At 35.7% G+C, this 22,991-nt stretch overlaps 1 protein-coding gene across 2 annotated transcripts in view; it reads right to left on the minus strand.

Moving 5' to 3' along the window:
- Nucleotides 1–3,153: 3,153 nt before the first annotated feature.
- The window catches only part of LOC114463522 (guanine nucleotide-binding protein G(s) subunit alpha-like), a 36,092-nt gene continuing 16,254 nt past the window's right edge, over nt 3,154–22,991 (minus strand). For both annotated transcript variants that reach the window (XM_028447128.1, XM_028447129.1), the window contains 7 exons: nt 9,115–9,169; nt 8,186–8,259; nt 8,039–8,097; nt 7,793–7,913; nt 6,535–6,665; nt 6,393–6,460; nt 3,154–4,142 (listed from right to left, as the gene is read on the minus strand). In XM_028447128.1, coding sequence (XP_028302929.1) covers nt 3,996–4,142; nt 6,393–6,460; nt 6,535–6,665; nt 7,793–7,913; nt 8,039–8,097; nt 8,186–8,259; nt 9,115–9,169 — 655 coding nt within the window. In that variant the 3' untranslated portion in view covers nt 3,154–3,995. The remainder of the gene's footprint in view (nt 4,143–6,392; nt 6,461–6,534; nt 6,666–7,792; nt 7,914–8,038; nt 8,098–8,185; nt 8,260–9,114; nt 9,170–22,991) is intronic.

Raw genomic sequence — 22,991 nt, forward strand, 5'->3', positions numbered from 1 at the left:
AATTTACACAAGGGGCGGAGCTAATACTTGTACCGTAACAGAAGGGGCGGAGCTAATAATTGTAATGTAACACATGGGAGGAGCTAATTACTGTAACATAACAAAAGGGGAAGACCGAAATGCTGTATTTTAACAAATGGGAGGAGTTAATTACTGTAAGGTAACAAAAGAGGCGGAGCTAAAAAAAATTGAAACGTGACAAAGAGGAGGAGCTAATTACTGTAATGTAACAAATGGGAGGAGCTAATTACTGTACCACAACAAAAGGGGAGGAGCTAAAAAAAAACCCCTAATTTACACAAGGGGCGGAGCTAATACTTGTACCATAACACAAGGGGCGGAGCTAATTACTGTAATGTAACACATGGGAGGAGCTAATTACTGTAACATAACAAAAGGGGAAGACCTAAATGCTGTATTTTAACAAATGGGAGGAGTTAATTACTGTAAGGTAACAAAAGAGGCGGAGCTAATAATTGAAATGTGACAAAGAGGAGGGGCTAATTACTGTAATGTAATAAATGGGAGGAGCTAATTACTGTACCACAACAAAAGGGGAGGAGCTAAAACTAATTTACACAAGGGGCGGAGCTAATACTTGTACCGTAACACAAGGGGCGGAGCTAATAATTGTAATGTAACACATGGGAGGAGCTAATTACTGTAACATAACAAAAGGGGAGGAGCTAATAACTGTAATGTAACAAAAGGGGCGGAGCTAATAATTGTACCGAAACACAAGGGGTGGAGCTAATAATTTAATACAACAAAAGGGGAGGAGCTATTAACTGTAACATAACACAAGGGGCGGAGCTAATAATTGTAACGTAACACAAGGGGTGGCGCTAATAATTTTAATATAACAAATGGGAGGAGCTAATTACTGTAACATAACAAAAAGGGAGGAGTTAATATTTGTAACGTAACAAAGGGGAGGAGCTAATAATTGTAATGTAACAAATGGGAGGAGCTAATTACTGTAACATTAAAAAAGGGAGGAGCTAATAATTGTAACGTAACACAAGGGGTGGAGCTATAAATTGTAAAATAACACAAAGGGGCAGAACTATAAATTGTACAGTAACACAAGGGGCGAAGCTATAAACAGTAACGTAACACAAGGGGCGGAGTTATTAATTGCGGGCGTGTTGTAACGCTCGGTGTACAACACGCTAGTAATCTGTTTATTTGCTTTTTCAAATTCTGTTAAATAAATCAGAGGTGAATCAAACCAAAATGAAAAGATAAAAATGGGAGAAAGTTGTAAAGAAAGAAAAGTAACAGAGGAAAAGGCCTCTTCCCTGAAACATAACTTACATTTTTAGCTCATTTGTACAGTCGTGATCAAGGCACAGGAATCTCCTACAAGTTCTTATTTTTTTCATCAATAAAGTTGTACAAAATAATACATTTTACAGTCTGTACAAGAATCATTGTCCGCCAATAAAAGAGAGACAGTTACACTTAAAGCCAAAAGGAGGAGGTGGTGGGTGGGCGAGAACAACACAAAGACTACATGAGAAGGCTGAGGCAGGAGGGAATCAAATGTGTGTGTGTGTGTGTGTGTGTTCCTGGGACAAAATGTAGCATCCAGTCTAGACAATTGTTTTCTTTACCTCTCCTAAATGTTACTTCTTCCTAATCAATCTGCTCCATCTTTTCTCATACCTGAATTTTTTTTAATTAGCAGCAGGAGGGCAAATCCATGAATCTGTGTGTGTGTGTGTTAGTGTAGATATTGCAAGTTGTACACACACATGCACACATATGCATACACACACAAGTTGAAAAAACTTTAAACAAAAAAAGTAAAGGTTGAAGAGTTATTACAGGAATATATATATTTATAGATTTATATATATATATTTATATACACATATATAAATATCTATATATATCAACAGCTGGGATTTTTTTTGCACGGCATGATTTGTTTGCATGAGAGTATGCATCGTATGATATTTTTTCTTGCTTTGTTTTATCTTCTTTTTGCGTTTTCTGTGGTCCCTCTATGAAGAAGCGGGGGGTGTGGTTTGAAGTCCGTGCTGTCACGATCACAGGCTTCCTTTAAAAGTCTATCAGGTCTGTCCGTCCATCAATACGCATGATTAAAAAGACAACAGCACTGCTTTGTGTCCGTTACACTCCTTCATTTGTTGTCAGCTCGCAGTGATGAACTCTTCCCTCCAATAAAGCAGGATGTGTTTCACTCGACCGAGGAAAACTAAAGGGTTTGAAAGCAGTGGTTCTCAACTGGTCTGGCCTCGGGACCAGTGATCATTTTGACAGAAAACTTTGATTTAGCTTCTGTCAATGTTTTTGACTCAAATTCAACTTAGTTTAAGTCAAAATTTTGTTTTGTTTTAATGTAGTTTTAGTCAACTGAACGACATCAAGATTTTAGTAAATTAAATCAGTTACAGATATAGTTGATTAACATAAGAATTTAAGCATTTTGTAAATATTTAATTACCATCAGAGCTGGGGTCAATTATAATTGTAATTTGAAAAATCTGTGGCTGTCGTAATGGTAATGAAATGGTGATTGAGTTCAGATAATTGACTTTGTAATTCTAATAGCCATGAAAATTCTATAATAATTGTCAATTATGATTTAACGCCAAACTGGGGAGCCATGTCACAGTTCTATGTACAGTTCTACACATACGTAGTTAATTATTTAAATATGTTTCATATCACGCTTTCCCACATTTTACCATTTCAAAAAAATGAAGCGTATACTGACAAAAAAAAAAAGCTCAAACGCCCACACCAAAATATGAGGATAGAATAATAGATAGATGATAGATATTTGTTTTTAGTGTATTTTACAGCTGATTTAGGACCAGAAAATAAACTTTAATGAAGTTATTTATATCAGGCTCAATAATTGTGATTCATTGCAATTGAACTTTAGTAATTGGAAACGTAATTGTAATTGACTTTGAGGAAAAAAAGAATTATAATTTAATTATAATTGGAAAAAAATGCTGGTCACTGTAAGCATAATTGAATATGGGTAATTGAAAACGTAATTGTAACTGAAAAATGTAATTGATCCCAACCCTAATAACCATGCATCAACCTGATATGGAATGTTCTATTAATGTTTGTAAATACACACAGACAGATTTGATTTGATCAATGCGTAAACCACATGATCACATGAGTTCTGATTGGATTTGGTCCCATCTGGCGAAATTATAGTTTTTATTGGTTAATGAAAATTAAAAAAAAAATAGTTATAGTCTTGTTAATATCATTTAAAAAATGTAGTGGCAAAAACTAAGACGACATTTTTCAGTCAACATTGACGCTGCTCGGGACCCACAATCACCCCTTGATAACAAGTCGCAACCCATATCAACAAAATGGTCTTACATTCTCAAATTTAATCAATAGAATTTTTTTTCAACTAAGATACCATGATATATGTCATCACAGTACAGTTAAATTAAAAAACAAACAAACACAGTTCAACAATGAAGCAAGAAGAATGTGGAAAGTGTTGCCAAAAATCATTTTTAAATGCAAATCCCAGTTCAAACGGAGAAATTGGATCCAGATAAATTGTTATCACCACCTATCGCTGTCAGATGTGTCACTTTTTACCATTTATGCCAGAAACCCACTTTTAAAGGGTCCACGACGTACCTCTGTGTCCTGACCCACGAGTTGAGAACCCCTGTTCTGAAGGCTTGTAAGTCTGCCATATGAAAGCAATATTTCGTAATGTGGTGCATAAAATTGAAAAAAATGAAAACGTGGCCGACGCTGAGGATTCCCAGTCCTGACGGTCGTCAATGGAAAAGATGTTTGCAATGAGCTGTTGGTTAGTTTACCACTGGGTCCATTGGAGGAGAGAGCAGGTCCAGTTTGCTCTTTCGTCTGTCAAAGTGAAATAGGTTGAAACAGAGTGGTGATTGGTAACTGGTGACAAAGTGGCTGCCATGTAGGCAAGTTAACAAATCAGTGGACCAAGGAGCCTCTGCCCATCACAACAGCTCGTACTGTCGGAGGTGCATTCTCTGTATGATATCACGACAGTCATTGAAGACGCGGCGGATGTTTTCCGTGTCAACGGCGCAGGTGAAGTGAGGGTAACAGTAGTGCCGTCCGTCTCCGCTGGCTGTGCTGATCCTCTGAAAGAGACGCAGAGAAAATCCACGAGTCAAAACCTGGAGCAAGGCTTGCTTTCAACTGCGAAGTGTGTGGGTCATTCCACGTCACGTTCAACAAATGGCCCACGCACTGAAACAATTCTGCCATTTATACCAATTATGTCCTCATGCTGTCCGGATTGTTAACTCCACTCTCCTCAGTTAAAAAAAAAATGGCTATTTAACTGGACCCTGGTCACTATGAACTTTGCATATTTAACACGTTGACTGGTCACTGTTTACAGTATTTGATTCTGTATTCTATGTTTGTGCATTCATATAACTCCTTTTATTTTTTGCACTGAGTTGTATTTTTCTGCATTTATGTGTATTACTAAATTGGGTGTTTGTTGTTGTTGCATTTGTATGAGCATGTGACAAATAGGAGTGTGACAATATCTCGATACGGCGATATATCCCGATTTTTTTTCCTGCACGATCGATTATCGATATGCTCGCGCGAAGTATCAATTTTCTTTAAATTATTATTATTTTTTTTTTTTTTCAAAACCTTTTCTGCTTTTTCACTAAAATGTGCAGGTAGGTCTTTACCGAATGTCACTGTTTGTTGAGGGAACCAATATATTGTTTACTGGAATATTGCACTATAATGGTGTCACTGGTAAGAAAGACCATATTTTTTGTTTACAGAAAGCACTATTGGAGATACTTATTCGTTTACATTGGTATGTTGACACTTATTTACAGAAATGTTGCACTAAAATAGTGTCACTGTTCATAGGACAATAAAAATTGTATTTTTTCACTTAATCTTTTTTTTTTCTTGTTATGTCAGAGATTATCGTAGATTGATTTCTGACCAATATATCGATAATCGCAGTATCGTCTTATTGTGAGATAATCGTTATCGTGAGCTTTGTATGGCGTATCGTATCGTGAGGTACCCAGAGGTTCCCACCCCTAGTGACAAATACAAAAAACTTGAATCTTGGATTGTTCCGTAATTATTCAACAGGCACAGTGTAAATTCTTAGTTTGATTGGATGAATACTTCTGAGATATGGCCAATTTATTGAGGTGTTTATGTGTTGACTTTAACAAACTGAAATTGGGTAAAGTAATACAGCTTCACCTACTCTCTCAGAATATACAAAAACACCTAATAAACTAATATTAAGACACAGAGGCAAGCTGCTATAGCCTCATGCACAGGATTTAAATATTTGTAAATGGTGAAATAACCTAAAGTTGAGGTCCAAAATAAAAATGAAGAGATTGGATAAAGAAAATGTGTTTTACATCCCAAGAAAGGGTCATCTTTATACAATAAATTAAAACAGAAATCAGATTTTTTTCTTACATTCCCACGTGCAGTTATAAGCCAATGAACATAGTAAAAAAAAGTATTTTTGAGGCTTTCAAGTGACTGTCACCAAAGAACCAATGCATTTATGTGACAAATCATTAGTGATTTAAACAGTCTATGTACAGAGCTCAAAGCTGATGAAATAATAGGGAGCTGAGGCATATGCACAGTTGTTTACTGAATCTCAAACATGTCTGAGACCTAAACCCAGACAAACCTTTTTCCAAATTTGAGGGACTGGCATGTCCACCAGATAGGATGTATAACAGATGTGTTTGTATATTTTCAGAGAGTAGGTGGAGCTGTAATTCTATACTAAATTTCAGTTTCCTATGTGGTGTAGGTCCTGAGATATTGGAAAAATAAGGACACAAAAATCGAAACATACCCCCCTCACTGAATTAACAATATCTAAAAAAAAATATCAAACAATAAAAATACAGTGTGTCTATAGAACTTTTGAGACGGAGATGCGTGGAACGTCCTGAAAATGTTGTTGAAATTACATGTAATGACACAAATGTCCAATGGAGGGTTTAATGCTACTGCGTTTAAGATTCAGCTAAGGTTTTCACTTTTACAATAAAGCCCTTTTTGCTATACTCTTCTTACTTGTTTGAAATCTAATGTACTTTACCCTAAACTAAAGTCATATTGTGCAATACATGTCCAACTCACAAAGCAAGAACAGCATACATGTGTTATAAGCTGAGCGTATACTATAAATTATCCACAAACTTTGTGATCATACATCAAACTACGTAAGTTTCACCATGTATCCGGTTAAATAATTTTTTTTTATGAATGAAATGAGATCCGAGAAAAACATTTTGATTCATGTCACTATAAATAATTTTTCAATGAATAAATAGGATTAAATTCTTGAATTCCACTGTTGTACACACCAGAAACTCATCGCGGATGAAGTACTTGGCCCTGGTAACGCGAGGATCTTCACCTGGCTCTGGTATTGCTGCAACAAGACGAAATCAAAGTCAATGTTCAACTGAACGATGGAGACCGATAAATCATTAGCACCAGTCTCACCATCATCAGGTGTAGAGTAGCGAGCAAACTCCGGGAAATAATCCTCAATCTTTGATTTCCCAGCTAAAACCTTCTCAGCGAGCAGGTCCTGTTTGTTCAGGAAGAGGATGACAGAAATGGTCCGTAGCCACCTGTGAGAAAACACATTAAGGTCAGTAAAAGGAAACTGGTTTTTATGTGACACACGGGCGTGTTTTGGCAGTATTGTAGCTTCCAATGAGAGATTTTCAAGGATTCGATGATCTTTAATTGTCATTATGTGTATAACATGTACATAAGAGAAATAGCACTTAAAAAAAAGTAAAAGAAAATAATAGAATAGAATGAAAATAGAAAAACACCAGTAACATAAAAAAAGAATATATACAAATATACAATAATAATAATACAACAATATACTGTACAACATTTTCATATTCAATGGCTTTCTTAAAAGCAATAGATAATATTTTTACCTTCATGCCATTGGTTTGTCTTCCAAAAACTACAACAATAAGGTAGAGGAAAGCTAATTTATGCTTCGTCTTTTTTTTTTTTTTTTTTTTTTTCTTTAAATAGCTGCAGCTATTTAAAAAAAAAAAAAAACTAAAAACCTTGCCTTAAAATGTGTGACTATGGTGACGTATACTGACATTGTTTTTAATTCACCAGGACATTGTTAAAGTCTGACATCTATTCAAATCAACAACTTTTTTTTTTCTTCCAATTTTTATTTAGTTTAGTCAGTACACTTACTGGTATTTTTTCAACAAAAGAAAAAAAGAACATTATAAATTAAAAAGAAATCTTAAACTCAATGACAAATAAATCAAGACAATACTGTTTATAATAATAATAATAATAATAATAATAATAATAACAACAACAATAATACATTTTATTTGTAATGCACTTTACATTTGATACCAAATCTCAAAGTGCTACAGGATTAAAAAATAAAAAAATAAATAAAACACAACATATATTAAAAGACAGGACTAAAAGAGGCATTTTAGTTATTATACAAAATAATATGAACAAAGCCTGTGGTGTATTAATCTTTACCTCTTTTCTTTTTCCTTAATCTTTTTCCTTTTTTTATCAAAGCATTCTTCCTTCATTTTTCATTTGAAACATTTCATTTTTAAACTTTTGTTTCAACACTAAAAATAAAAATGAAAAAAAAAAACTGGATGCAGTATTTGTTTAAAACTGACTTTTCAGAACTATCTTAAATAAAGTGAACAACCACAGACGTACGAGTCCAGGGGTGGCTGACCTGTTGTTCCAGATGTTCTTGAAGAGATTGAGGGCTTCCTGTAGTCTGTTGGTTTGATTGTCTTCTCTGATCACCATGTTGTAGCTGCTGCTCGCCACCACAAAGATAATTGCAGTCACATCTGTTACACACACAAAGACAGGAAAAACACAGTGTATCAAAAACATGGACTTTGTTAAAAAAAAAACTTAGTTTTTAATGATTTATAATAACTGTATGGCAATCATTTTAAAATAAACGTGTTACCGTTGAAACACTGAATCCATTTTCGACGTTCGTCTCTCTGACCTCCAACGTCAAACATACTGGGACACACAGAAAGAGGAGGGTTAGAGGAGGAAAAAAAAAGATCCCGCACATCATTTCTGTCTGTGGAAAGTTGCCGTAACTCACTGGAATTTGACTTTGTCTATTTGAAATGTTGTTTCAAAAATCCCAGATGTCAAAACTCGGCACCTCAGGAGATCCTGAAAATAGTGAAAGAACAGGAAAAGTTATTCCGGTTAATGACAAAAGAATAAAGAAGCAAAATATAATATTGGACATGGCGATTCTCTTCAGAGCAAGATGAAAAATATTTTTATAAAGAGTTGATAGGATGATCTTAAAACTCTAAAAAGTCTAAAAACAAATATAAGGCCTCTGTGTGTCACATTTTGCAAAGTTCAATGAACGTGAAGTAGGGATTTGAAAAAATATCCATGTATGATACATCGCACATTTTTTTGTGACACAATCAAAAAACATATCATTCACCAGAATTGGTTGGCTTATTTAAAAATGTAACTAAAATAAATGCATTTAACTTTTTAAACCATGTCTGCGTGTGTGGTCATAGGTTAACACTACACGTAGTTCACTTTCACGAGCAGCGGAGATGTGCATTGTTTTTTTGCAACTATGACTTATACATTTTTTTTTAGAAGTATATGATTCCACCTTTGTTTTTTAATAAGGAAAATGTGAAAATTAAAATGACAATAATTGTTACTATCGAATCGTAATAAATCCAAATCGCAACACTTTCCGTTCCGTTATTTCATTTAAAAAACATCCTAAACCAGGGGCCACTGCCTACGTCCAGAGCCTCCATGCAGCATGTTCCGAGTAGCTCATTATCAGGCTTTCTACAAAGCTGCATGATTACATCATTATTAGATTCAGGTGTGTTAGAATAGAAGGACACCTAAAACATGCTGGACATCAGCCTGGAGCACCAAACTGTGGTAACTATTATAGATACTGTACATTAGTTTTCTAACCAACAATGTTTTTCTTTCACTTCAGTTTATTTAGATATCCATCAGCATCACACGTCTCACCTGATCCGTCGGCGTGTAGTCGTTTTGTCTCACCATATCAATGCGGTCTAAAAAACTGTAAAAAACAGAGAAAAAGGAAGAAAAACCTTTACATTTTAGGATGATGACCAACAATAAAATAAAAGGAACAAGTTGATTAAAAAAAAAAAAACAGCAAAAACGCACACACACAGGAATTGGCAAAAATTATGCCATATGGTGGCTTTTAGTGCATTATATTAGTGTAATTGTGGCTTTTCTTCTGTCTATTTTGTAGCACTTTTCCTAGCATGATGTATTTTCTCACCAAGTTTTCGTTTGCATGACGCATTTACAAGTTGAGATCTGGTATCCATGATAATGATGACAAAGAATTGAGCATCATTATCAGTTTACCTCTTTCCAGTTGAAAATGTACCAACTTATCGTATACCAGTCGTATGGGCGCTTGGTCTCGTAGTAGTCTGTAATCTACCCTCTGTAGAACGCTGTCTGGCACTGGAACATATCTGCATGATTAACATCATTTTTGTGTGGTTTGCGTGTAGTTGGTTTTGGTAATATATTTAGTTGTACATTAATATTTTTAATATATCTAACACAAGCACATTAATATTCATAATATTGCTTACATATACCCTTACATTTGTGATTTGTGAAAAATTAAAAAACCCCTTCAAAATCTTTAAAATTTGGTCTGTGAACTATTCTTACCAGCAACTCATTTCTTTGTTGAATACTTCTTAAAAGATAGTGTTTATTTAATTTAGTTGAATTCAGTAATCTTGTTAATGTTAAGATTTATATGTTTATAAACATGTTTAGAGACAATGATTGTTTTCCTTCAGTTGCAGCCGCCAGATATTTGTTTGGACCAGCAGAGGGCGCTGGTAACCCAGTGTTCAGTTGGGATGCAGCTATTCTGCACAGTGTAGAAGAGACGCTATGCGCTAGCAGACAGAGCTAATAGAAAAACCTGACTTTTACAGATATTTTTTGGTGCTAAAGGGGTAAGGAATCATTTATGGACATGTTTAAGAGTCGAAGGCCAGAAAGAGAGTAGTAGGCGATTTCGCCTGTCGCCTACATTTCTGGACATCCCTGCTTATGTTTTAGGTTGAAATTTATGTAACCCATGGGTCAGTTTTTGTTGCGAACTCTTGTTCTCGGTATGACTAAAAGTATGTATGATTCGTGCTGATATCGCAACAGATCAACAGCTGTATCGGGCGATACTCAAGGCTGAAATATTGGTATTGTATCGGACTGTTGAAGATACACAAACCCTGAGGATAGAAGTCATTTTGGTTTAAAAGTCTTTCTGTTTAAGGGAGAGTAAAAGTCTCTTAGAAGAGCTCTTCTTCTCTGCTTCATTGTCTACTACCAAACCGCTGAGTTTTCGGGTCACAACTGTTTTTATCCTCTTTCGGTAAATCAAAGAGGATTACATCAACATCTTTAACTTTTCCTGATTATTTACAGCAGGGTTCCTCAAATGGGGGTACGTGTGCCCCTAGGGGCATGCGATGGGACAACAGGGGGTACTTGAGAGAGAGAGAGAGAGAGAGGAAAATAAATAAAGTACCAGTCTTGGTCCCACCCCAGGTGTGAGATGAAATAAAGAAATAAATCTATTCAGGAGCCATTAAATCCGTGTTTTTCAACCTTGGGGTCACCTGGAGTTTAAATGGGGTCGCCTGATATTTCTGGAAAATTTTAAAATATTTTAGATTTTTTTTCTAATTAAACACAATCTTAAACAACTGTATTTCTTTGCTTTCACTTTGTGAAATATAAAACTTCACTCCAATAAAAAACACAAGGATTTTTACAGGCAAATGGGGCTGTGACATCTTATCACGTGATTTCAAGATGGCGGAATACAGGTTCTAAAAAAAGTAGTCCCATTTTCAGTTAATAAAACAAATATGGTGCAAAATGATGTGTTTTGTTAGGCATAGATCTTCAAATAAGGACATTGTAAAAATTTGTAAAAACATGGAGGATCCCTTTAATGTAAGACGAGAATGGCCACACGCATACATGCAGGATGTTGAGTCCTGAACGTCCACAAGGGGGAGAGTGTTTGAAGTCACCAGCAGCTCTGTCAGACCAGAGCAACCTCCTCTTCAATGGAGCTGCTGTGTGTGTGTGTGTGTGTGTGTGTGTGTGTGTGTGTGTGTGTGTGTGTGTGTGTGTGTGTGTGTGTGTGTGTGTGTGTGTGTGTGTGTCCGTACAATGTGCTTTCATTAGCAAAGCGCCCACCTAAATGCATGCTGGATTTTGGTGGTTAACTGGCCTAGATTTGCTGCTTCTTTCCTGATTGTGTTGATCAGAGTAACCACATTTGAAAAGGTTCCACTGCACCAAAATAGGAACGCTCCACAAAGAGAAGGCCTCACCGTCACACACAGGAATCTACGATGAACCCCGGCTAAACAAATTTGAGTGCAGTGGTGGAGCAGCGATTTTAAAAGTGAGGGTGTTCTAAGGGTAGGGCAACTGTCTAATCTCAATTTAGTTTATTAAATTCATTTACTAATAACATTTTAACCCTCTTTTACCTTTTTCTTTGGTCATTTCAAATTCCTTTGTCCCATTTTTGCCCCTTTTCCAAAAAAGTCACACTGTTTTGTTTTATATCTCTAGATTTTAGCTTCCTTTTGCCAATAAATATACCTTTTTGTAATTTCTGTCCATTATTGCAAGTTCTTTTTGACACTTTTATTATATTTTTGTTGACTAACTTTTCATTCAAATAAGCTACCTTTTGCCTGATAAAAAACACTTATTTACTTTTTCTCCATACATTTTTCCTCTTTTTGTTCCACATTTTTGTCCTTTTTCACAATTTTTTGCCATTGTTTTATGTTTTGTCAATTTTTCTGCCACTATTGACTGCTTTTGGCCCATCTTAGTCACTTTTCACTCTTTTCTTGCCACATTTTTGCCACTTTTGGACCATATTTTGCCACTTACACTTTACTCACCGCTGTTAACTCTTTATTAAACAGCGAGAAGGTAAACAAAGTCAAACGGCTGGCTGTGATTGGCTTGATCACTATTCAATCAACCTAACTGCACCAATACATTTTTTAACAATGAATCCCTCTGTAAAAAGTGAGAGGGATTAATTTTTGCTTTCATGAAAGTGCGGGTGTCGCATCCCCCGCATCCCCCACGGGTGAGACACGCCTGTTTAAGTGTACACATTCAACAAGAGACGGAGCAACCCTCCTTCTACACACGTGTGTACAAAACAAACCCCAAGGACTTACATTACAGCCTTTAAGTAAATATTGACAAAAACATGGCAAAAAGGACAGAGGTTTAGACGTCCTGAGAGTACTTTCAAGATCATCTTGTTATTTGCACATTCTAGTCTAACTACTGTTTATATTTATACTTATGTTTATACTTATTATCATCTTTTCTAGTTGATTGTTTATTATTGAATGTTTTCACTATTGGAGAGAGCACAGTTGACCGAGTCAAATTCCTCGTGTGTACAACATACACTTGGCGAATAAAGATGATTCTGATTCTGATTCTGATGCACGGAAGAAATATGATTTATTAAGAACAGGAGTGGCCCAGCAAAGGGAAGGAGGAGTGGGTTGAACTGAGACCAGTTGTGCTACACTGTGAGGAATTTGATGATTATCTATCAGCTTCAGTGACAACAGTGTTAAATGTTCCACTGGCATGCATTAATCTATCCATGTTAGAGAGCCAAGAAAACAACAGCGAAAACTGTTTCTACCACCAAAATAAAAAAATAAAAAAACACTTGTTCTGCCCATTCTGTGAATAATACATTTATTTAAATAATATAATAATAAATAACTACCAAGTGTGTTCAAATATCAGTTAAGCGCATACTTGCTGTAATCAGTAGTCATCAGTCAGAAATCACACATAAAACTTGGTCATACGTCGAGTCAAAAGGTCAAAATTCAAAAACCAACAAGCCATTACACCAGGGACGAAAGAAAACAAAAGTGGGATCTAGTGATCTGACCATGCTGTGTTGTTGGCAAACACAAAACTTCAAAGTTTCAGATCTCTGATTAGAGTAGCAAAAGGGCGGAAACCTCCTGGTACATTTCCACAGTAACTTAAGCTCTGGAATTTTGGAAATATTTTCAAAATCTACACTTTTCATGGGAATTATTTAATGGAATTGACCATAAATTGAGAGTAATAACTGATGCTGATATTTTAGGTGATGTTAAAATATATTTTCCCAACTATCCCTGCTAATGGTCAGTTTTCATTTTGTTTACGACACTTCCCTGTTTTTTACCTGTTCATTCCCATGCTGGACAGTTTCCAATTTTAAATATTTCCAGAATTTTGCAACCCGAGTTGAAAGGTTTTATTTAATTGTATTGTTATGCAATGATGCTAATATTTATGATTGGATATAATAGTTATTTGAATTTACTCTCTGTTTCCGGTTAATTTCAAAAAAATAATTTCTATGAAAAGTTTTTATTTTTTAATATTCCCAAAATTCCATCACTTAAGTTCAAATAGAAATTTTCCGACCCTTTGAAAGCGTGTCTCTGATATTCATCTGTTTTTTATCGGTACAACTGAAATCGGGGGTACTTAAATCCTATTATCCTATATAAAACATATTAAGACAAATGTAGAAAAATAATTTTGTATTTTATATTGCAATAAATTTACTATTTTCTATTAGAGACTTCTAAAAATAAATGTCTCCCAGGTGTCAATATATCATTTGATGAGCCAAATGCCCCTTAAGTTTCTTCCCAAACTCATTTGGTGACTAAAGTACGTTACATTTAGCAGTTGTTTAAAGCAGACCTGTTTGTACAAGAGGTTAATCTGTTCTGAGTAATTATTACTTTAGATAACTCACAAGGAAATTACATAAATAAATAAATACATACACAAACATGTTTTCACACTGTTAAATAACTAATACAACCATATAAAGTTTATAAAGTGCATTTCTTTTTAGAAAAAGAGGGAAAAAAGCAGTTAAAAAAATGAAAGAAAATATAATCTGTTGATAAAAAATCGATTTAATATATTAAAAGTTATATTTTGTTAAAGCGCATTTATTTATTTTTCCCACCACAGTTTTTTTGGACTTTGTCGCGTTCCGTCCTTGTGAGTTACCGTAGTGCAACGTGAGCCAACCCCCTCTTTGTTTACCCTTTGAGTAGGTTATATGTGTGCCACAGGCATGTTTCATTTTTTATTCACACTATGCTGAGATGCTAAGGGAAGAGTTGATTATTTTTTTAATTGTAATGTTATGTTATAATTTATGTAGTTACCTGATTTATTAATCAGAAGATTTAAGCTACTGTAAAGTTGCTGTTGCACTTTTGCTTAAACCTGGGTTAAAACTTGAAATTGTTGAATGACAGAGCCTCGTTTACTGTTTATTTTGGGATTGTTTTATGCTTTTTAACTCTTGAGGACAATCACAGCAATAAAGTTGCACTTTTGACAATATATCTGATGTCTGCAGTCATTTTTGAAAACAATAATAATCGAAAATCGAATCGAAACTCGCCCAGCCCTAGTTCATAATCATGAGTCTGTCACAAACAAAAACTCAACTTCATAAGAATAATTCAGCATGTTTTCCCGTTTGAAAACCGTCGACTGCTGATGAATGACTTCCCAGGCTGTTTGAATCTCTGCCTGGTTGCTTCTGCATGGTGAGCGCTTCACTCTCACAACGCGCTGGTCAAGACGCGTGAGGACAGGTATGCATGCAGCCGCCTGTTAAATAAGGAGGAATGTGGCGGGCAGGAGTGAAATGTGACAGCGGGGCTGCAGGTATAACCCATAGACAGAGTATAGCAGCTCTGCAGTGGCCACTACAGTAACACTATCAGACAAAACAAATACACAGCAAACGCATCTGAGAGCCAACAAAAGGCCCTCCTTACACACACAACATGGGTTTCAGTATGAAACACACACACACACACACACGCACACGGGAACATTCAGTAGCTTCAACACCCTGAAGGACAACGGACCCAGAGCTTTAGTGACAGAGGAGTCCACGTGGCTGCTGTCCACCAGACCCAGCCTCTGTTTATCTACGGCTCTGCTCTGATGCACCAACACACACAGGTCAAACCTCCTCTGCCTCGTATAATAGCAGAAGTGCCAATAATAACTGGGCTTAGTAATGTGAACTTAATAATAGGGGGTGCCCCAGTAACAGAAAGCTCTACAGTGTTATGTATAGCCTGTCAGGGTTATTTTGGGGGTGCAGACAGGCTGAGTTTAAACTCACGACACTGCTTTGGTGTTAGGAAAAAACGTGTACACAAGAGATCCATGACTCGTTAGTCAACTTTACTGTGCTTTACTTTGAAAATAAAAATGTTCTTGCATCATGCATAGTAAACAATTATGCAGCAATTGAACTTATTTTCACCCAATTTTGTTTTTACATTAGAAGTCAGAAATCAGAATCAGAAATGTTTTTAATGGCCATGTACAGTTTTAAGGACAGTACAAGGAATTTGTCTTGGTAGTTGGTGCACAAAACAAACAACAAAAAATTAAAAAAAAAAAACAAAGAACAACCCAGCAACAATAATAATAATAATAATGATAAATATAAAGGATGAGGGATAAATAAAGGATAGATAGAGAATAAAGGATAAATATGATAAATATAAATATATATATACAGTGCAGCAGATAATGTCATCATGGAGGTGGTGATCGGGTGGGGGGGGGGTTTCAGTGGGTGACTTGGGGTGTGTTCATGTGGATGGTGGAAGTCGACCAATATATAATATAAAAACCGATTTAAAAAAAAAAAAAAAACTAATTCAGCCGATGGTCGATATCTAAAGCCGATTTTGGAAGCTGATACACTTTTTTTTAAAGCACATTGATTATGAAAGACAATTGAAACACTCATGATATAAATGTGGGGTCCTTCCGTCAGTCAAGCGGTGGCTGGAGCTGCCCACACGGGTGCCTGATCAAATATCCTTATCCTATTAAGGATATGGATATAATGGATGTTTTTTATGTTCTCTTTTTTCCTTTAATGGCTACTCTAATGTGCTAAATGAAAAATAAAAAATTAAAAAAAAAAAAAAAAAATACCCTCTCTTACACACCAATTCACAGCAAAAATAAGAATATACACATTTCAGTCAACATCCTGCATGGCTTAAAATCAGTTTAACAATTAACAAAAACCATAATAGTGTGTGATTTTCTTGTCATTTTTTTTTTAAAGTCTGTTTTTCAAAAGAGAAAACAACTTTTATTGTGTCTCTTATTATCAGTTGTCGATAATCAATATTAAAAAAAAATCTACAGGTTTACACCATCACAAACACATGTATTATTATCCTATAGAGTTCCTAATGTAGCTTTAGCATTAGGAAGGAGGGCTACGCTGGTCATTAACTTAAAGCATCTTTGAAACTATAGCAAGTTAAAGCTGATGAACATTTTTTAAATCAAATACATCCATAGTGTAGGCCTCATAGATCAATAAATCAAAGGTGATATTCTCGAAAAACAAATGTAAAAGATTAAAACTCAAGTTTGTTTTAGCCTTTATAAACACATTCTTGTAAGAGTTTTGCATTGCATTGTGGGATGTGGAGTTCTATGGACTTTTTTTTTACTTCATGCTTACCAGAAATTAAGTATGTAGCTGAAACTGACTACATCTTTAATTAACTATTACATATATTTAGATAAAATCTATAAAGACAAAACTAATTGAAGCCCCTAGCTACACAAGACATAGCTTTTCATATTTCATACACCCATTTTTGTTTATTCTATTTTAGAGGGAAAAGCATAATGAATCATTATTGATAAATACTCTTTTTATATATTTATTTTTTGCTCCAATCTTTTAAAACAATTTTAAAAAAAAAGGGAACTTTATTTTTCACATTATTTAGAATTTTTTTTAGTCTTTCCAAAATGGTATATAAACAAAATTAATATGCTCTTTTAAAGTGGTTGACGCTTCATATTTTTAAAGCTGCAGCAATAAAAGACTAATAGATTCGGAAAATTTGGTGTTGAATGACTCATCCATGTGTGTTTTCACTTTTTATTTCCATGTCTTTTGTTACATGAAGAAGGCTTCAAATTAGGGGAAATTATAAATATTGAAATTTAATAAACATAATTTGTAACTTTAATATTTTTTTTTATTGATTTATTTTATGGAACCGATTGAAATAGTGACAGAAGACACATGACCATACCATTAAGAATAAATACCAAGCGGATCCTTTTAAGCACGCGGAAACAACCTGAAAACACAAAATTCACCATTTTGTGTTGTGTTGTCAAAATGGTGAGATGGTTCATGCGTGCAACGGGTGGCGCGGCTTCACTGAGAGCTCACTGGTTCTTTGTATGTTAATGTTTCCCACTGAAAGTCAAGCCAAGCAAAAGCGCTTCAGCAGCCGATCCTTCATCAAACACACGGAGAGAGAGGGCGAGAGGAGGAGGAAAGAAAAGAGAGAGGAGGCTGTGTCTGACATTACAGCGCTGCTCCAAAAATAGCTCCCCGGCGCCCTGGCCTCCAGCTTGGTTGTCATGGTGACAGAACCACAGGCGCTATAAATAGACAATCGGCTCCAAATCTTGTGCTGCTGGAGAGAGTCCAGAGAGAGGGAGAGAAGGAGAGAAACAAAGAGACGCCGACGGAGACGTGCCGCGAAGAAGAGGAGATCAGAGCAAACAACAGAAGATGTCAACGTAAAAACAACACACAAAATGGAGGAGACGGAACAACAGCAATCAAAGGAGAATGGTCCTGTAGAGAAACAGATAGAGCACGAAAAAGAAGACAAGCCGATGGAAGGGTAGGAAAATAGGATAAGGGAGGGTCAAAATAAACGTCTGTACAAACACATTCAAAAATAACAAGCTATCAAGTAAACCACAGAATATTATATATGTATTACGAGATTCAAAATATATCAAGTTTTTATTTTAGCAATATAGAAAATTACACTATCACCTATATATATATATATATATATATATATATATATATATATAGCTTATTTTGTTTTAAAATTCTTGTTTTAGGAGTTGCTGCTTTCACTACTTCTCCAAACATTATGAAAAGAACAGTTAGATTAATTTCTGACTGTGTCCTAACCCAGACCTTCCCCTTAACAAGCCACACTACAGAACTCACTCACACGTGCTGTCCCTCATAGGAGAGAAAGCCAATAGTGGCACATATTGTGCAACTGTTTGTTAATAACTGACTTTCTGGTAAGACTTCATTTGAATTAAAATAATGCAGATTTATATCGTATATCACCATTTTGTGAAAAAATATCAAGATATGAGTCCATATCGCCCAGCTCTATACATTATATCAAAAACTACAGTTCAAGCATTTTCAACACTATACAGCAAAAAGACCAGAAAACCCTTAGACCAGTAGATTTCCTTCTATTTAATGTTTGAACGGTCTATTTGTGTCTTCATAACTTTATCATTTAATTCTTGTGTTTTTTTTTTTGTTTTGTTTTTTTACCAATCATTATCATTATTATTGGCAGGGGTGGTAATAGTAGAAATAAAGCTACTGGTGTAAAAATCTACTCGAGTAAAAGTAAAAAATAGATCACTTAAAATGTACTCAGAGTAAAAGTTACTAGTTACTTTTTTTGGGGGGGGGCATCTCTCCAATGCAATAAAAAAGTACAAAAACTTGTATAAAGATCAAACTAGGTTTTTATTAATATTATTATTATTATAATACACCATTTCAAAATAAGACATGGTGTGGCTAACCTGGATAAAGAAACATTTTCCAGTAACAGAACAATTCCTATCTTTAAGAATCTCTGAAAGCAAGAAATGTGTACAGTATGTTATATAAAGTCTATAAAACATTCTAGGTGGAATGTCAAAAACTTTGTATGCATCTATGCATTTCAAACAAACTGTCTAATGAACAGATTACATTAAATTGTGCATAAACATCAAAGAAAACATGAAATAAATGCTTAATGAAATTATGAGAGGTAATAGTGCTTGTGTCAGTGCAGACATTTATAAACGCTGCGTACGTAAAAAGAAAGCGTACGCCACTTATAAGCAACGTTTGAGACTTATTTTAAAAAACCTGGCGAGATAATGTGCACACCTCCACGGCAACTCTGACATTAATAATAATAATTGTAATTAAAATCACATGATCATTGCGCAAAACTGCTGATCACCTGGCTGCAACACCTGTAGCTGTTACAAAAAGGAACATGCACATAATGCGTAAAGACGCACAGTGGCTTATCAGGCACTGCTGGAGGACGAGGTGCATGCGAGACTCCAGAGGGAGAGGATGATCACAGACCAGCGAGATCTATAGGCAGCAATGCCCCGTGAGGATGAGGTGCTGCAGGTGGGAAGGAGGATGAGGTAAACACCCGGGGACTGATAAAAAAATATGGTTTTAATTGAAATGAAATATTGTAATTTATGTAACAGAAACAGGCGTGGGACGAGCGTGCAGGATTTATTTTACTCTGCAATGAAATTTATTTCCAATGAAGCAAAGTTGTGTTAGAAAATTGACTTTAGTAAAAGAAAAATTACAGATTTTAGAAAGTACTCAAAAAAGTAGAAGTACACAAAAACGCTACTCAATTACAGTAACAAGAGTAAATGTAATTCGTTACTTTCCACCCTTGATTATTAGTATTAATATTATATAATCATTATTATTATTATTATTATTATTATTATTATCATGTTGTGTCTTCCACACCCAAGTCTTCCTGTACTTCTTTGGCTCAAACACATTCCTAAACATTCTGGCTGTATCCAAGATGTAAGATTTCTGGATCATATCTATTCAGACATTGATGTCAAGCATCTCCTGGTATGAAAAGAGTCTAATGTATATCATGGATATCCCACGAGTATCTGCACTACTCCAACACTTACCGTAACTCCACACAACTTTGCCATAGCTCTCTACATTATGCCCTGTACCTCTACATCTTTCCATCATCTTTGTTTTAAACTCTGGTATCTCTTGATACTGCAATGTCTACAATCAACCAATCACTTTGTTACTTTGAACAAAATATTGTCAGCTTTGATTATTATCATTTTATTACAAAACAATCAAAAAAAACATCACTCAGAGAGCGCAAACCTCCACCAAGCACCAAATATCGTCTTTGGCAGAAATACAGAGTTATCTGGATCAGTGATCCTGATCATGGTACCATGGTCATTCACACTTTAAAAGTATATCCCATTATTAACAATACTGTAGGTCCACATGTATGGACACCCCCATTTTTTTTGCAAATAATCATGATAAAATGTACAATGCAGATGAAACTCTGTGAGGAGCCAACCCAACATAATAGTCAATGACGAACCAAGATGGGAATTTTTTGAAAGATGAGAGATCTCTCGTTTTTTTAAAACTGATCCAGAATCAGTATATTGACCCGGATCCCCTCCAAAATTTAATTGAATCTTCAGTGTGGTAAGGTCTTCCTTTGTTTTAAATTTTGTCAAAATATTTTAATCACTTTGGACGTAATCTTGCTAACAAACGTTGGTGAAAACATTACACACATAGAGGAAGTAAAAATCTAACCTAAATTCTTTCTAGAGGGTAGACTAACAAAGCCAGTTAGACAGGAATCATTTAAAAGTTTCAATCCTCGAAACAACGAACAGGGACACGCCCAATAGATAGCACAGGCCAATAACCAATAGCAACCAGCAGCTTGTCCGGTCACATCTAACCCTCCCTCTTTATGAGTCAGAGACTCGATCCCTGCCATTATCTGTCCCTGCAGAAGCACAGCTGCACATCAGAGGAGAGGAGGAACCCTGAGGAGAGAGTCAGGGGGCACCGGCACCCCAGTATTATCAAACTCTAATGTTCTCCAGACATCTGGGACCAGTGTCGGCCTCGCTGAACAATGAGCAAGACAAATAGAAAAGAACATTAATATTAGAGTTCTACAATATTTGGTGACACATTTAATGTTGTTTTTATGAGCTTTGAAGTCACGTTTTTTTTTACCTTTTTTTCAATAAAGGTTAAATTTTTTCACCGATTTTTTTGAAATTTTGTTGCGATGGAGGGGGCCTAAAAGTTTTTCATTCTTTAAAGAGTGCGCAACAGAAAAAGGTTCGAGAACCACTGATCTGAAACAAAACATTGCTTTTGTCACTATTAGAGGTCACAAAGTACATTTATTCTTACGGATCCAACAATGAGCGTCAATAAGCCTCGTAAAAACAATCTATCAAATTTGACTTGTAGTACATTTGGATTTATAGTCTGTTGAAAGACAATTACTTTGTAGTTTCAAACTCTTTCTTTCTATCTTTTTAAAGGACTTCACAGTTTGTAAGAAAAACAATGAGGTTTTTAACGGACTAACATCCAGAAGGAACCCCATTAACTACGACCAAGTTTTGGATATACCTTTTAAAATCTCAAAAAAAAAAACATCAGAAAAACTTAAAACGTCATCTCATTCTCAGAATTCAAAACGTTAAGAGTAAGACATCGGCTGTGTTCGAAATCGCAATACTCAATGAGTATATACTATTAGTATGATTAAAATGATGACCGTTCCGACTAAAGTATACTTCCAAGTTCCCCTAGATGCATTTTGAACCTACAAGGATAAAAACCTGAAGCACACTGAGGCTAAATATTTCCGTTGATTCACCACCTTTGAAAGTTCTGCAAACAATTTAAGTGAAAAAGCGACCAAGTAGAATGTCAACATGTGGTCATTTGATCTATAAAACTCTCGGAAAACATATTTCATGACAACATTTTGAAGATTTTTGGAGACCCGCCATTGTGCTACTGACAAAACTTCCGGTTAACTTCAAAACAAGATCCCTATTTACAAAAGCATTAAAAACCAATGGAAGACAAGAAGAGATGCTTTTGTTTTGAAAAGGGGATGTTTGCCTTTCAGCTTGAAGCCAGGCAGGATGATTTTATGTTCCGCTTGCAATGCACCATGGGGCAGTTGAGTATGACTAGTATGCCCACCGTGCATACTTGAAAAATGTCATGATATCTTATACATCAGGGCATTTTTCGCGTACTAAATCTTTGCACACCATCTAATGTGACACTAATATATACTAATCTTGACGGCAGACTGAGTATGAGTAGTAGGTTAACAAAGCGCTCAATCTCTGTTTCAGTTTCTAGACTTTTATGATAACACTTGTTGCACTCTATTAGGTGGAGGTGAGGGTTAGTGTGTGTTAGGTTAAGCTAGGCTGTCCTGTGCTGATCCAGGGTTGAAGCAACTTTCACCTATAATGCTAAAGTTGTCTCTCTCTCTTCACACACTCTCTCAGTCTTTCTACTTCTGCAGACGGCCTGGGCTAAAAATAGCTCAACCAGCTCTCTTTCTCCACTTCTGTTTACATAAGCACACAGAAGCGGGAGGGGAGCAGTTCCGGTCTGGCCACCCAGCCCAGCATCTGATCCATAGCATTGGGACTGCTGAGTGTGGGAGAGGAGAAAAAGACGCTCCACAATGTGGGGAAGCGCTTTCCTTTTCTCTTTCAGGCCCTTCATATGTGTGCAAAAGGACACACTTTGTAACCAAAGGACACGCTTCATACAGTGCCACGACCTCCCCAAAAACACCTGAGCTGCTTTGACGATCTCATCATGCTGCTGCTTTCAATAACTCATACTAGTTTGACTCGTTTTTAAATGCATCCATTAGCAACGGCCACAGAGCAATACATTTTAAAGGCGTCGTGCTGCTTGTTGCTTTAACTGTAGAAACAAAAGGCAACATGATGCAACCCAGGTAAGAGAAGCCTCAACAGGAATAGAGCATGTTAAACTTTACCTGATGATACAA

The sequence above is a fragment of the Gouania willdenowi genome, chromosome 5, assembly GCF_900634775.1.
Source record: "Gouania willdenowi chromosome 5, fGouWil2.1, whole genome shotgun sequence".
NCBI lineage: Eukaryota > Metazoa > Chordata > Actinopteri > Blenniiformes > Gobiesocidae > Gouania > Gouania willdenowi.